The following is a 16,095-nucleotide window of genomic DNA, read 5'->3' as shown; positions in this document are numbered from 1 at the left end:
TCAGTGCCACCACGTCTTTATTTAGAAGATGATGGAATTTCCTTGCTCTGAGATCCAACTGAATATTATCTTTTGTACTGAGCTACCCTGAGGTGGCTAGATGTATCTATGTCAGCTTCAAATTGACTGAACAGTGGACATCGCCAAGCCTTTGATTGCTTCTCTTCTCCAATTTGAATTAGATAAGTTGGGTACCAAGAACTGATGCTCTACTGGATAGTCCCAAATAATTAGCTTGGTTGAGCGGGTCCTGGGCTCTTGCTTCTAGAAAATCACAATGTAACCATGATGCTGCCTGGACTTTGGGTTTCCTTTTGTGCTGCATAAAGCACACAGAGATATTGATCATCTGCTTAGCTTTTATGTCTCAGAACGAAGCTCCTTATCTTCACAGCATCTTTATTTCCTTTTCTGCTTCTACACTCCTGTTAGACACACCTATCCAGGCTTGGTGGTTTTGGAGGGGTTATGTCTTCACTCCATCCCTGGTGGCCTTGTTAAGAAAACTTATTTTATATTATTACAGCATTTCAGCAACTGGAAGTCTGGGAAAACACATAATACATGGGCACTGCTGAGCTGTGTGCCTGGATCAGGGATGAAAGGAGGAAAACAGATGGTATCTTTCAATTCCTGGTAGATTCCCAGTGACAAGTGAACCTGGTCCCCATGGTTTTTATTGAGACACTGGCTCTATGATGCTGTCTCCATTAGGATTTATATGTTGGGGATAAATGTCCACTTCTTGCCATGAGTAAAGGGATGCCTGAGAGTTAAGCTGCAGCATCTTCTACCTCCCCAGACCCATTAGCAGGATTGTCTCTCCTCTGGACCCCAGCATAGAACTCATTTTCAGCAAAGGCTAGTTACCATGTTCTAAGTTGGTAATTTATCAGATGGTTGGCCCCAAAGACAGAAACCAGAAGAGTTTTGTGTATTGTATTTCGGTTATTTCCTGGGGGTCCTATTGCCCTCCAGGCGGTGGTCTGCAAGGTAACTGCTATCATTCTGCTCTACTAATCTCCTCTCTTACCTGCATCCAATTACTTTCCTTGGATGTCTTCTTTAAGGTATTTCCAGCTCCCAGCCCCGCATGGTTACAGAATGAGGAAGATAACCATGGAGGCCCACAGGGCCCCAGGGCATTTTGCACAAAACCCCGGAGTGCCAAGGTAGGTTGTGAGACACACATTTCACACCCCTTCAGCCAGACAACTTGTGAAATGGGAGGGAGACCAGATTTAGTAAATTTTTATCCTATTCATGCTTTACTGGTAACTGTGAGTTGACCTTAAACCAGTACTTTCTACCAAATCAATCTCCCTCACTGGAATAGGAGAGCTAACCAATCAACCCGGGATAGTTGACTCAGCCTCCCCAGAGTAAGAGAGATAATGACGCTGATTTTATGGAGTCATGAAAAATAAATGGAACAAATACACAATGCTTGCCATGTACATATTAGACAAAAGGCTGAGAAGTGATCTGGCATGTGGTATATACTCATTAAATGTGACTTTTAACCACAACTTTTGTTTCTGCCAAGAGAATCATCTTCCTGTAGTAACCCTGGGGACCTTGCATTAATCCCTGTCTCAGATTGTCAATTTGCTTCCTACTCTCAGAGACCAAACTATTCATTTTTTCTCTAAACTGTTCATCCCCACTATCAGTGTATCACTTGTGCGTGTGTGCTCAGTTGTGTATGACTCTTGCAACCTCATGGACTGTGGCCCACCAGGCTCCACTGTCCATGGGATTTCCCAGGCAAGAATACTGGAGTGGGTTGCCATTTCCTCCTCCAAGGGATCCTTCTGACCCAGGAATCAAACCTGTGTCTCCTGTGTCTCTTGCACTGGCAGGCAAATTCTTTACCTTGGCCATTTTTTTTTTCACACCCAGACTATTGGCATAGCCTGCTGGCAGAATTAAGTGATGCATTCATTTGATGAATACTTATTATAGTCATTTAATATGTGCCCTGTTTAATGGCACTGGGGACAGAGGACCAGATAACTCTGACAAGGGTCCTGTTCTTAGGATACTTATATTCTTGCGAGTGAAGGCAGATAATGAACAGATAAATGAACAAAAGTTTTGATGATGATATGCGTGATGTAAAATAAACACTGAGACAGATGTGGTAGAGCATGGGAGGCAGTAGAGTGGAGGGACCCCATGAACTAGGGCTTTAGGGTCTAGATCTATTTGTGGAGAAGCTGCTCGAGCTGGGATCTGAACAACAAGAAGAAACCCCAGATCTGGGAGTCGAGCACTGCAGGCAGGGTCAGTGAGGGCAAAGGTCCTCCAAATAGGAACGAGCCTGGTCAGGCAAAAGGACAGAGGGCAGGCCATCGTGTAAGTGAGAAGGGCCCAGGCTTCCCTGGTGGCTCAGTGGGAAAGAACCCGCTCCACCAATGCAGGAGACCCGGATTTGATCCCTGGTCCGGGAAGATCCCACATGCTGAGGAGCAACTGAGCACATGTGCCACAACTATTGAGCTTGTACTCTAGAGCCCAGGAGCCGCAACTACTGAAGCCTGACCCCCTAGAGCCTGTGCTCCTGCAACAAGAGAAGCCACCGGGATGAGAAGCCCTCACACTGTAATTAGAGCGTAGCCCCCCTTGCCACAACTGGAGATAAGCCAGCACAGCAACAAAGACCCAGCTCAGACACAAATAAATGAATAAATAAATAAATATATTTTAAATTAAGGGCTCAAGAACACAAGATAAAATCAAAGAGGAGGGCAGGATCACATGCCATAGGAGCACCAGGTCAAGGAGAATTTAGGATTTAGGTCATGGAAAGGAAGTAGAATTTTATCAGAGATGTACTATGAGCCACTGGAAGTTTTAGACAGGAGGATAACATGATGTGATGGACAGTGTATGAAGCTCAGTCTGCTGGCCAAGTGGAGAATGGACCGGGGGCTGCAGAGAGGAAGCAGAGTAGCTTGGAGAAAGGTTGGTAGCTGCTATCAGAGCCGATGGAGTCAAAAGGAAAATACAGGATATAGTTTCAAGATCCTACATTGATTTTCCTAATTTTCTCGACTCCAGAATTTTCGGTATCACCACATTATATTTCCTGCTGAATCAAACCTGAGAAACTTTGGTTTTCAAGGTTCTCCCCGATCCTTCCCTGGCCACTTTCCATGGCTTGCTGACTTCACCAAGCTCTCACACTGCCTGCACTGTGTGGTTAATAAGCAAGGGAGTAATAACACACTCTCTGGGCAGCATTGATGGTGTGTTCGTCTTCTCTTTCAAGACATAAGTTCCCTTTAGAACAGGCTCTCTGTTGATCCTTCCCTCTACATCCTCCATCATATTTAGCACTGCTCTAAATGCAGGGTATGTGTGGAAACTGCTTACTGATTGATGAAGAACACACATCACAAGCATTCGTTTCTTCAGGATTTCTCTTGTATGAACAGGGGTGATTATCTGTCAATATTCATTGCACCATTGAGCCAATATGCAACACATGAATCATCTTGGAGATCAGCAGATGAAGCTTTCTTGTAATCTTTCCATTTTGCTGAGATAATTTCACTTGCTTCGGAGTTTATGAGGCCATAAGTGGCTCCCATCTGTTGATGAACATATTTCTAAGAGTCATTTAGTCTCAAGTATGAAATACTTGAGGGGAAGTTAAATAGTAACTTTTATATAAAGTGTCATCTCAGTAACAGAACCAAGATTGGAAGCATGTGTTCAATTTTGGTCTTTCATTTTCAAAGCTTTCGGTCAGGCAAAGAATTAATTTCATTTGTTTACAAAGCAGATTATGCCTAATAAAATCTATTTTGTTTATGGTCACATTTTAGACAATCCATTGCCTTAGCAAATGAGAGAAATCTGATTGGCTAATTAGTCAACATAGTAAATTTCATTATTCCACATACACAGAACATTGGCCTAATTGAATTATCCAGTAATAGTATGAAGGATATATTTCCTTTTAATACATTTTGAGCAAGGCTCATACCAGTGATGAAATAGTGAAGAATCCTGTTTATTCCATCCTTGTTTTGATGATCAACCACAGAATATAACATAAGACTTCTGTGGATAATAACTTTTTCCACATTAAGGGAAATAAAGCAAGGTAGCAGCTTTCACTGGGATCCTTACTGGTACTCTGAATTTTCACCAATTGTCTGTGCATCTTTTCTTTCCTGGAAACTTGTTCTTTGGTAAGCGCTACTTTACAAAAGAAAGTTTCAATGGAATTAGTTTTAATTTATGCATTATCAAAGAGATAGTTTTGATCACGTGCTCTAGTTATAGGTAGAAAAACTATCTCAGATACTTTCTTTCACTCCTGAGGTTCTGATAAGGACTATCTCCTCAGCAAAATACAGAGACCCATAAAAGTCTATAAACAATATCAGAGTTGCCCATGGGATCTGCCGTGAGGGGCCAAAACCATTTATATAACATGGATTCTACAGAATTTGCATTGTATTAATGACACTACTAATTATTTTCTTCTTTCTGGGCTTATAGAAATATTTATTGTGGTCAAATGTTGTAAATAGTGAAGTTCAAACTGATAAAGACAAAAAAGGATCATAATTTGTAAATACAAAGGAAATAGACATTTTAGCATCATTATAGGGAACAGAGCTCAACTTAAGCTATCTATAAACATTATCTTTAATCTATATACATTATAGAAAATTTCCGATTCCTTGATCACTATTTATTTCTTAAAATACATCTTTATGTACACAAACATTTTATTCAAAATGATGACTACTTAAGTGCCTCTTTCACACAATTTCAGAATATATCAAGTTTTCACTTGAGTCCTTCATTCAGTGGTTTATCATGAGAAGAAAGAATAATATGGATAAAATAGTTTAAAGGTAGATTTAAAAAGTGTTGTATATGAGAATGTATACTCAAACATGATGACAAATAGACTCTTTGGCCCATCTGATCCTTGTTTTAACCCAAGAAGTAAGAGACTTTCTACAGGGAGGAGGTGTTTTGAGTTTCTGAATGTTGATGGGTCTCCACTAACTGCTCCTGACTTGTAGAACGTGGTTACGGAGGTTCGTTGCTATGTGTTGAGGAAAATCCCAAATGATGGCGCAGACCATTCGGCTCATAACATCTGCTGAACTGAAAAACTGCAGTTACCCAGTAAAACTCATCTTCAGGTATGTGTGTGCGTGCTCAGTCGCTTCAGTTGTGTACAACTCTTTGTGACCCCATGGACTGTAGCCTGCCAGGCTCCTTGTCCATGGGATTTCCCAGGCAAGAATACTGGAGTGGGTTGGCATGACCTCCTCCAGGGGAATCCTCCCTACCCAGGGATTGAACTCGAGTCTCCTGTGTCTCTGACATTGCAGGCAGATTCTTTACCCACTGAGTCATCTGGGAAGCCCCCATCTTCAGGTCCAGATGCTAGCAAATAGGAGGGGGTATGATTAGAAAACTTGAAACAGCGGAGGAAAAACGGGAGAAACAGATTGACTAGAAATCCCTTGTGGAATCAGTTTCCCTGGACTGCTTAGTGATAGCAACTTAGGTGGTAAGATTCATTTATACTAGATGGTAAACTCACTGTTTTCATCCTTTTTAATAGGAGCAACATTTCCAGCAGTTTCAGAATCCATATTTTCTCACATGAGTACATAGACAGTAACACATTATGACTAGCAGTGAAAACCTTATGAAAGAGTTTTCAGAAGTAAAATACTTTTCTGGAAAACTGAAGAGTAAGAGAAGATTTCATAGTTGTTGAGAATACACGTTTCTATTTTAATTCTTGTTTTATGTCCATGATAGTTTGGTCTGGGCTCCGCTGAGGAAAATTGCCAATGGGCAACAGATTATCCCAATGTACACCTTTCTTTTTTTTTTAGCTTTAATCTCTTTTCAGGTGACAAATAGCTTTTCTCTTAGACTAGATCATTTGATTTTTTCACTTAATTAATTAAAAAAGTAATTTAATGCTCATCAAGAGTCCCAGAGTGAGTACGTGCTCATCTTGATAGTTAAAGCATATTTGGCAAAACTAATACAATTATGTAAAGTTTAAAAATAAAATAAAATTAAAAAAAAATAAAAATAAGTTTTTTAAAAAAGATCTACCACACCATAAATATCTGTATTCTAGACTCTCACAACCAATTGCTTCAGTACTGGTGTTAAAATTGGAGTACTGCTTAGGGTGGTCATACGTGGAATCATCTAATTAACAGAACTTTCAAAACAAGTAGTAGGACAGCACAATAGCAAAGAGAAAGGATTTCAGAATGCAATCCATCCACATAGATTCAGACTCCAGCTCTGCCACTCATCATCTGTGTGCTTTAAACTAAAGACACTTAAAGCAGCAGAGAACAGCGGCTGGTGCTTAGATGGTTGGGTTGGATTGCCAGCTCCCATCCTTGATCTCAGGCAAGCCACTCAACTTCACTAATTTTGACTCCTTGAATTTGTACCTGCCTTCCAAGGTCACTGCTGTGAGGTTTAAATGAGAGAATTTTATGTACAATAACTATGCATAGGAAGTTCATTAAACACTTAATAATCATGTTACTAACTAACTGTCTTCAATTGTGTCCAACTCTCTGTGATCCCACGGACTGTAGCCCACCAGGCGCCTCTGTCCATGGGATTCTCCAAGCAAGAATACCGGAGTGGGCTGCCATTTCTTCCTCCAGGGGATCTTCCTGACTTCCACATCTCTTGCATCTCCTGCATTGCCAGGCAATTTTTTTTTTTACCACTAGCACTACCTGGGAAGCCTAATAATTATGTTAACCATTGTTATTATTCATTCAGTGCTAAGCATGGCAGGACCTGAAAAATTACTAAATCTTTCAAGGGTGTTTCCACCCGTCGAGAAAGGAGATTAAAATACTCATCGAGGATCCTAGCCTTGCTATGACAAATAGACGAGTGACTGGAGCAATTCTTGGTCTCAATTATACAGAAACAATCTAAGTGTGAATGATCTCGAGTGAGAACAGGTGAGTGAGAATTATCTCATATCTGAATTGCTAATAGTTCCCTCAGTGTCGCTAATAAACTGTTGTCCTTATTCCAATCAGTATTTTTTCTATTGGTTTTCATGCTTTTAAAACACCTGAGGGCTGTCTTCTCCTCCCTCTGTTTGTCTTGACAATATAGTTCCAAAGACCATATTGTCTTTTTCCACTAGACATCCTTACGTAGTGCTTTAACTTTCTCAGCTTCCAATAAAAGAGGTGAGTGCAAGCCCTTTGACATTTACACCTGGTATCTTCCTGATGTGAAGCCTTATGACCTTTCATACAGCCCGTCTTTCATAAATGCTTCTTTGTTAACCACCATTAGTGACACCACTTTTGGATCATATCAGTCTTGCTTTCAGGTATTTTACAAAAGACTCATAAATTGGATGGCTTTTTAAAAACACAACTTCCAATTCTAGAAGGCAATCTTAGAAGAGAATGAGGGAAATGGGATCTTTACCTGTTCTATTAGCACTGAACCTGCCAAGAGAGATGCTCTTTAGGTCAAAGTTGTCTCCTTGAGTGCATGGCCATTTTGATAAGAATAGTGCAAGGTAATGTAATCCCACTTTAAATTTAGAAGTTGTAAAGTTCACACTACACTGAAAAGCAGCAGCAGTGAATGACGGTGCCATGCTTACAGTCAAGAAAAAAAATCTCAGGGGCCAAGTCTTGATTCAAGCAAATGTTCAGTGTTCTCCAGGCGGTTATGGGATGTGGAAATAAAGGTGGGGTCCCCTTGCTCTTTGATTCTTTTATTCCCCGACTGTGTGACCATCATTTGTAGAGACCATGGGCAGCCTTAGCTGTGCCTTCTGCTTTTGGCTTAGAGTCCTCACATGGGAGGCAAAGGACAATACCTGGTTTCTGCCTTATAAGAGTCAATGTAGTCTGCCTGCATCCAGCAGTCCCTCTGGTTTCTAGGATAATAAATTACTGAGTGAAAGAATTTACATTCAACCAGCAATTGGTCAGATGCTTAGGATGTTCAAGTTCTAATCGTGAACACAGAAATGAGCCAAACATGATTTCTTTCCTTTGGTGCAATACTGTTTTGTTACAAAATCACAAAGGAATATCCATAATTAGAATATCGAGTAGAAAATGCAAGGACCTATACCAAAGGGGCAGAACAATAACAGGAACACTGAAGAAGGAAAGATTAAGCTCTGAGATGAGGAAAGCTTCATGGAAGAGATGATACTGGTATGAGGTGCTGGAATATGAGTAAATGTACCTGCAAAGAAAAGGGTGGGTATATTGGTGGAACAACTTTAAATAGGACACGTTAGCCTGGTGGGTTATAGTCCATCGGTTCGCAAAAAGTCGGACATGACTGAAGCAACCTAGGACTCACGCATGCACATTAGCTCCATACACAGGAGAAGAATAGGAAGTAAGTCCAGGGAGGCCAGGGGCACGCTCTCCAAAGCAGATCACAGGGCCATGGATAGGATTTTATCCTATAGATGACAGGTGAGTGGGTTTCATCTTGGCTTTTTATTGGAATAACATGTTGAGTTTTAAGTTGTAGATGTCTGATTGATATCATATCAATAACATTTATGGGGCCTAGAGCAGGAGGATGAATGGAGGCCCATGCACTGTATGTCTAAATATTCAAAAGCTTTAAAGTAAGTGATACTCAAGACCCTGCCTTCGTTTTCATCTGGGGTCTGCAGTCTGTCCCAAAAGATCACTTGGGCTTGGAGGCTAAAGAAGCCCCCTCTCCCTGAGGGCTACCCTTCCACAGGGGTCTGAGTGGTCCTTAGTCCAGTGGACCTTCAGGAGGAGAGCGGGGCAGAAACTGGACTCAGCTGGGGACTCCTAGGCAGCGTCTGGATCCATTGCCACCAAGGACAGGATGACGCAGGAAAGCTCGTTAGGTTCTGGGAAGGGCAAGTTCCCTCACTTCATGTCTCACTTTTCTGACCTGGGAGTGTCAGGCAGCTCTAAGTACCACCCAGAACTATACCGCCCACTGCACCCACCTCCCAAGTAGAGGCGCGGGCGGAAGTACCATTATGGGAGGATCGCTGTCTGCCTATACATCCTCCCACTTCTGGGGGTTGGGGGTGGGGCGGCTACCTGGAAACCGATCCACCCTTTCTGTTTCTCTGGTTTCAAAGGGCATGGGCTAGACATTGTCATACTGAGTGAAGCAAGTCAAACAGAGAAAGACAAACATCATATGATATTACTTATATGTGGAATCTAAAAAAATGGTGCAAATGAACTTATTTACAAAAGCAGAAACAGAGTCTCAGATGTAGACCACAAACTTACGGTTGTCAGGCGGGTAAGGGGAGGGAAGGGATAAATTAGGAGATTGGGATTGCCACATACACTCTACTATGTATAAAACAGATAAGTAATAGGACCTATTGTAGCACAGGGAACTTGACTCAGTACTCTGTAATGACCTATATGGGAAAAAAAAATCTAAAAAAGAGGGGATATATGTATACCTATAGCTGATTCACTTTGTTGTATAGCAGAAACTAACACAACATTGTAAATCAACTATACTTCAGTAGAAGTAAGAATCTGCCTGCAACGCAGGAGACCCAGGTTCGATTCCTGGGTCGGGTTTGATCCCTGGGAGAAGGGAATGGCAACCCACTCCAGTATTCTTGTTGAGAGAATTCCATGGATAGAGGTGCCTGGGAGGCTACAGTCCATGGGGTTGAAAAGACTCTGACACAACTGAGAAACAAAGCAAAATAAAAAAAGTATTAATTCGCCAAAGGTTCTAATCTACTATCCAAAAGGCACAAACAGAAAGTATTCTATTTACTACAAGTTTCAATTGCCTACTAAATAAGAAGGCAATTTTTAAATCTTAAGTCAAAAGGTTTTATGTATTCCCATTCTGGTACTGACCATTTGCTACTTTGATTTGGAAGGTATTCTGGGTAGTATTCTAAGGTATTATCTTTAATTTACCATAGTCAAAATTATGGGGAAATCTGCAGATTTCATCTCTACAAGGCGCATTTTTCAGAGAGGAAATCATGGCAGCATTGAACTGCCAAAGGGACAGCTGAAAAAAAAAATGGGTCATGCATTCATCTCATTCTGCCAAGCGGTTCACTGCTCATTTTTGTCCTCTTCTCGTAAACAAGCTGCGTTAACAAGTTACTTGAAAAAAGCATACTGATTTCCCCAGTGAATTACACAGGAAAGAATCCAGCGTTCCCTCCAGAGAACTCAAATAGTTGTTTGTTCTCTGAGCTCAGGTGTGGTAAAATAGCCATGGGCTAAAAATGCATGCTGGATATTAGCCAGCAGGCTAGAACTTTCCCTCTGCTCCAGTCCTGATTTCTCACGTTGGTGTGCAGCTTGGAGATTGCTTAATGGGGGAAAAAAAAACCAAAACAAACCAACAACAGGACTTGATTTTCAATTTCAATTTAATTACACAATCTATAGTGCCTAGTGGGGAAGGATTTCGGGGCAAGATTAACGCGCACCAGTGTTCCATTTTACATTCCTTTCTGATAAAGAACTCTGTATTGATTAGCCAAAGTGAGTATATAGACATGTTTTACAAGAGTCAAATTCTTTGGATATCAGAAGGGGAGTGTGGATGAAGAAGGACAAACTTCCAGTTATAAAGCAAATAAGTCTTGGGCTGCAATGGACAGCACAGTGATTATAGTCAATCCTATCATACCGTGTGTTTGAAAGTTGCTAAGAGAGTAAACTCTGGGAATTGGTGATGGACAGGGAGGCCTGGCGTGCTGCAGTCCATGGGGTCGCAAAGAGTCGGGCACGACTGAGCAACTGAACTGAAGAGCATAAATTTTAAAAGTCATCACAAGAAAAAAAAATGGTTTGTAACTTTGGATGGTGACAGATGGGAACTAGACTTACTATGGAGATCACTTCAGAGAATAAACAAATACGGAATCATTATGTTTTGTATATACTATACAGACTAATGTATGTAATCAGTATATTGTTAATATACTAATTATAACTAATATATGTAACTAATATAATGTTATATATCAATTATACCTCAATTTAAAAATAATTAAAAAGGAAGTGACTTCATTTTAGCCCAAGAATACTGGACTGAGTAGACTATCCCTTCTTCAGCGGATCTTCCCGACCCAGGAATGGAGCCAGGCAGGGTCTCCTGTGTTGCAGGAAGATTCTTTAACAGCTGAGCTACCAGGGAAGCCCAACTAATATAATATACCTAACTAATATAATGTTATATGTCAATTATACCTCAATTTAAAAATAATTAAAAAAGAAGTGATTTCATTTTGTGGCTCTCTGCCAGACTTTAGATAAATTAAAGGTATAAGATGGCTTTTATAAGAGGTATAAGATAAATTAGAGGTATAAGAGGTATAAGGCCTTCCTTGATAGCTCAGTTGGTAAAGAATCTGCCCGCAATGCAGGAGACCCTTTGCTGGGTTGGGAAGATCCCCTGGAGAAGGTAAATCCTACCCACTCCAGTATTCAGGCCTGGAGAATTCCATGGACTGTATAGTCCATGGGGTCGCAAAGAGTCGGACACGACTAAGTGACTTTCACTTTTCAAGATGCCTTTTAGAATTATATTCCCAGTGCATTCTTTTTTGTTATTTTGTTCTTTTTTTTAAAAATTACTTTTAATTGGAGAATAATTGCTTTACAATGTTATGTTGCTTTCTGCCATACAACAGCGTGAATCAGCCATAAGTACACATACAACCCCTCTCTCATGAGCCTCCTTCCCACCTCTGACTCCACCCCTCTATATGGTCACAGAGCACTCCTGGTGTATTCTTGAGAGTGGGGAGCACCTCCCTATGTGCAAGAAGAAAGAACAGAAATTCCATTGTAGCATCAGAAATACCAGCTGGCAGACACTGATTGAACAATACACCTATCTGTCCTGAAAATGACTACATAACTAATACACTCAAGACCCTTACCTCTGAAGACTAAAGAATTTCACTCTTTTACTGGAACCGGGAGACATGATGCTTTTATCTGGCACCAAATCCATGTTTAAGAACATGAGTAAATATTTGGTGTTCTATTCTAGTGTCTACATACTCTATTAGTTTAGCCAAGGGTATAAAAGAAAGAAAATACAGGAAATGAAAATCTACCCCTGAGAAGTAGTCTTAATATATTTCTTGACCAACTGTTTTACCTTGTTAATAAAGAAAACAGTTCTCTTTATAAGGAAAAATATTCCCTCTGTGACTTAAATAAACAAAATGGTAATAATGAACTTTACTTGTTAACTGTTGCTCAACCTCATCAAGCCACTTGAGTATATACAAACAATTGAAATACAATGCCAAAAAGACTAAGCTCAATAGGCAAATAAATATTTGAAATGACTAACTGACTTTAACATTACATGGGGATGGCATTTTCAAGTTTTTAAGATGGCTGCGACTGAGTCAGTATTTACAGCTCTATTCAAAAGCAAAATGGCACCCGATAAGCATTACATTTTGCTTACTGAATTTGCAATATAGGAGGTCAGTCACATGGAAGAACAATTTTTAAAGCCTGGTGAATTACAGGACATCTGGCACAGATTAGGTAGAGCTAGGGAGAAGGCAATGGCACCCCACTCCAGTATTGTTGCCAGGAAAATCCCATGGATGGAGGAGCCTGGTGGGCTGCAGTCCATGAGGTCACGAAGAGTTGGACACGACTGAAAGACTTCACTTTCACTTTCCACTTTCATGCATTGGAGAAGGAAATGGCAACCCACTCCAGTGTTCTTGCCTGGAGAATCCCATGGACGGAGAAGCCTGGTAGGCTGCAGTCCATGGGGTTGCACAGAGTCAGACACGACTGAAGTGACTTAGCAGCAGCAGCAGCAGCAGCAGGTAGAGCTAGAACTTAATTTGGTTGGAATGACAATGGGAACCAGAATTGGAATTTATTTTGAAGTCCGTTAGGAGGAGACATTGAAAAATGTACCCTTGACTGGTATAAATGTAGATGAACCATTCTTCCCCTTGACACAGATGAGGTGTAATTTATGCCAGGGGAGAACAACAACAAGACTTGGAGATGTGTGTCTATGAATGAAAGCTGTGCGTGTTTTGCCACAGGCCAGTGTCTGCGTCCCCTGGTCCAGTGGCAGTACTGGGAAACGCTGCAGCCAGGTTGGCCCATGGGAAGAGGGTGAGGGGGCAAGCCTGGTCAAACTTGGTTGGGATCTATGGCTGCATGTCTTAAACCCCTTAAGCTGTTGTACAGAATGACTCCATCTCCTGGTAAATATAAAAAAATTAATCAAAAAAAGACTGGATAAGAAAACAGTGAAGCAGGCAGGAGGACACTAGCTACATGTGGGTAGAAATCAGAGACCAGATAGAAAACCAACTTGTACGTTTCCACGGCTAAGGCTTTAGTTCTTAACTGATGGGGAGGGAATGACTGGATGAATTAGAACTTGGGGAAATCACAGAGGACAGTCACCTTAGTTAAGGGAGAAGTAGATAAAAGTATGTCTTTGCAGCCATGATAGAATCAATGCAGAGGTCATGACATGCTCTGAGGGCTGCTTACATCAGAGCTGGCAGAGCCCATCCTTGGGAAAGATGGTGTGGAGGGGAGGAACGAGGTGGGGGAGACAGGAAACTGCACCGTCACCCATATATAATCAATTTATTTGTTCTCAGAACCAATAAGATGTGTATTGCTCATACTCAATAACTAGCAATGCCTCCTTTTAAAAATATTTACAAACGCTTAATTAATTACTAACATTTGAAGCAAAATTCTACATCCTGGTTTATAAGAAGTGAGGAAATACCTGGTTGGTGATATGTTCCTGGATTTTTTCTTTAGTCACTGAAAAAGAAAGCAAAAAGAAAGTCAGCATTAGTACCGGTCTTGCTCTGTTCTCACTCAAAATTCCAAAAACAAAAAAACAATAAAGAAAAAAAGAAAAGTAGGCTCTTCAATCCAACCACTGTCACAAAATACCAGGGCCAATTTTGGAGTTTCTAGATAATAATTACCAATTTTCTTCATTTTTAATGGTACTGCCCAATTGGACACTCTTGATATGTTTTGGTATTTAGATGTCTTTTGTCAGATAATATGCAGTGTATAAGAAGAGTGTATAAAGAAGAGTGTTTTTTGGAGGGGGAACTTGCCTTTTGAATTAGATCACCAATATGGACAAGAAGAGAGGGAAGAACATTCAGGAAGGAGAGAGCATTTTGGGTCCAAAGCAGGGAAAGGAAGCCAGCACGGCCAAAGTGAAATAAGGGGAGGTGGGGTGGTGTGAGATGAAGCTGGACAGACAGGCAAGAAACATTTAGCAAGAAAGCTCATGTAGACCATTTTGGGGAGATTGATGACCTTCCCCAAAGTAGTGGGAAGTCAGTTATGAAGGGAGTGTAGCCCAGAGTGTAAGTAGGCCCACTGGAATGCCTTGGTCAGCTGTGCATTTTCAGAGGACCACTCAGGGCTGGTTGCTACCTGGAGAATAGGCCAGAGGTGGCGTCAGGGGCGGCAGCAGCACCAGGAAATCGTAGTTTTATTTCCTTAGGAACAAACTGAAATCTGAAGGAATTCCAGTGAAAAGTAAGAGGCCAAACAATCAAATAATCACAAACTAATCACAATGTCCCCTGGACTCTAGAACATGGAGTCCATGGTAACCTGACATCTAATTTACAGCTCTGTCATTTATTAGATTTAGGGCCCGTTATGCCTGGAAAATCCCATGGATGGAGGAGCCTGGTAGGCTGCAGTCCATGGGGTCGCTGGGAGTCTGACACGACTGAGCGACTTCACTTTCACTTTTCACTTTCACGCATTGGAGAAGGAAATGGCAACCCACTCCAGTGTTCTTTCCTGGAGAATCCCAGGGACGGGGGAGCCTGGTGGGCTGCCGTCTATGGGATCGCACAGAGTTGGACACGACTGAAGCAACTTAGCAGCAGCAGCAGCAGCAGCATTCAATGTTCTGGTCCTGTCTGGTCATGTATACCAAAGAGTTACTAGTGTTTACCCCTCACCAGATTTGGGAGGATTAAATAAGTATGATTTTTGCACACAAAGGACAAGAGAAAGACATTCCAGGGAGTGGGACTGAAAGAATAAAGTCTCAGAGGCAAGGAGAGGGTGTATTTGGGTGAATCATGAGACATTTTGAAAATCTGAAATTCAGCCCAGCCAAATTGGAGAGACAACAGTAAGTGCAAAAGACCAGAGGTCAAAAGGACCAGAAATTCACATGAGACCAAAGTGACTGGAGGGTAGAAAGGGAGAGGAAATGATTCAGGCACAGTACATCTATTGTGTGCTTTATTTCTAACCTAATGGCTGCTGATCTGACAGGCTCTTTCAAATGTTCAGGTTTTAGTTTAATATTAAGGCCTCATTCTAGTCAAATGGGCTTCCCTGGTGGCTCAGAGGTTAAAGCATCCACATGCAATGCTGGAGACCTGGGTTCGATCCCTGGGTCGGGAAGATCCCCTGGAGATGGAAACGGCAACCCACTCCAGTATTCTTGCCTGGAGAATCCCATGGATAGAGGAGCCTGGTGGGCTACAGTCCACAGGGTTGCAGGGTCGGACATGACTGAGTGACCTCACTTTCTAGTTAAATGGCCATCATTGAAAAAAAAATCTACAAACAATAAATGCTGGAGAGGGTGTGGAAAAAAGGAACTCTCTTGCACTGTTGTTGGGAATGTAAATTGATTCAGCCAAAATGGGGAACAGTATGGAGGTTCCTTAAAAAACTAAAAATAGAGCTACCATATGACCCAGTAATCCCACTCCTGGGCATAAACCCTGAGGAAAGCATAACTCAGAAAGACACATGCACTTCAGTGTTCACTGTAGCATTACTTACAGTAGACAGGGCATGGAAGCAACCTAGATGACCATCAACAGATGAATGGATAAAGAAGTCGTGGTACATATATACAATGGAATATTACTCAGCCATAAAAAGAAACAAAATTAAGTCATTTGTAGAGATGTGGATGGAGAAGGCAATGGCACCCCACTCCAGTACTCTTGCCTGGAAAATCCCATGGACGGAGGAGCCTGGTAGACTGCAGTCCATGGGGTCGCACAGAGTC

At 41.4% G+C, this 16,095-nt stretch overlaps 1 protein-coding gene across 2 annotated transcripts in view; it reads right to left on the bottom strand.

Moving 5' to 3' along the window:
- CHST9 (carbohydrate sulfotransferase 9) overlaps nt 1-16,095 on the bottom strand; it is a 247,855-nt gene that overhangs the window by 12,699 nt on the left and 219,061 nt on the right. For both annotated transcript variants that reach the window (XM_055559152.1, XM_055559153.1), the window contains exon 3: nt 13,807-13,844. In XM_055559152.1, the coding sequence (XP_055415127.1) occupies nt 13,807-13,844 (38 nt within the window). The remainder of the gene's footprint in view (nt 1-13,806; nt 13,845-16,095) is intronic.

Source organism: Bubalus kerabau, chromosome 21, assembly GCF_029407905.1.
Source record: "Bubalus kerabau isolate K-KA32 ecotype Philippines breed swamp buffalo chromosome 21, PCC_UOA_SB_1v2, whole genome shotgun sequence".
NCBI lineage: Eukaryota > Metazoa > Chordata > Mammalia > Artiodactyla > Bovidae > Bubalus > Bubalus kerabau.
This window is presented reverse-complemented; position numbering and strand designations above follow the sequence as displayed.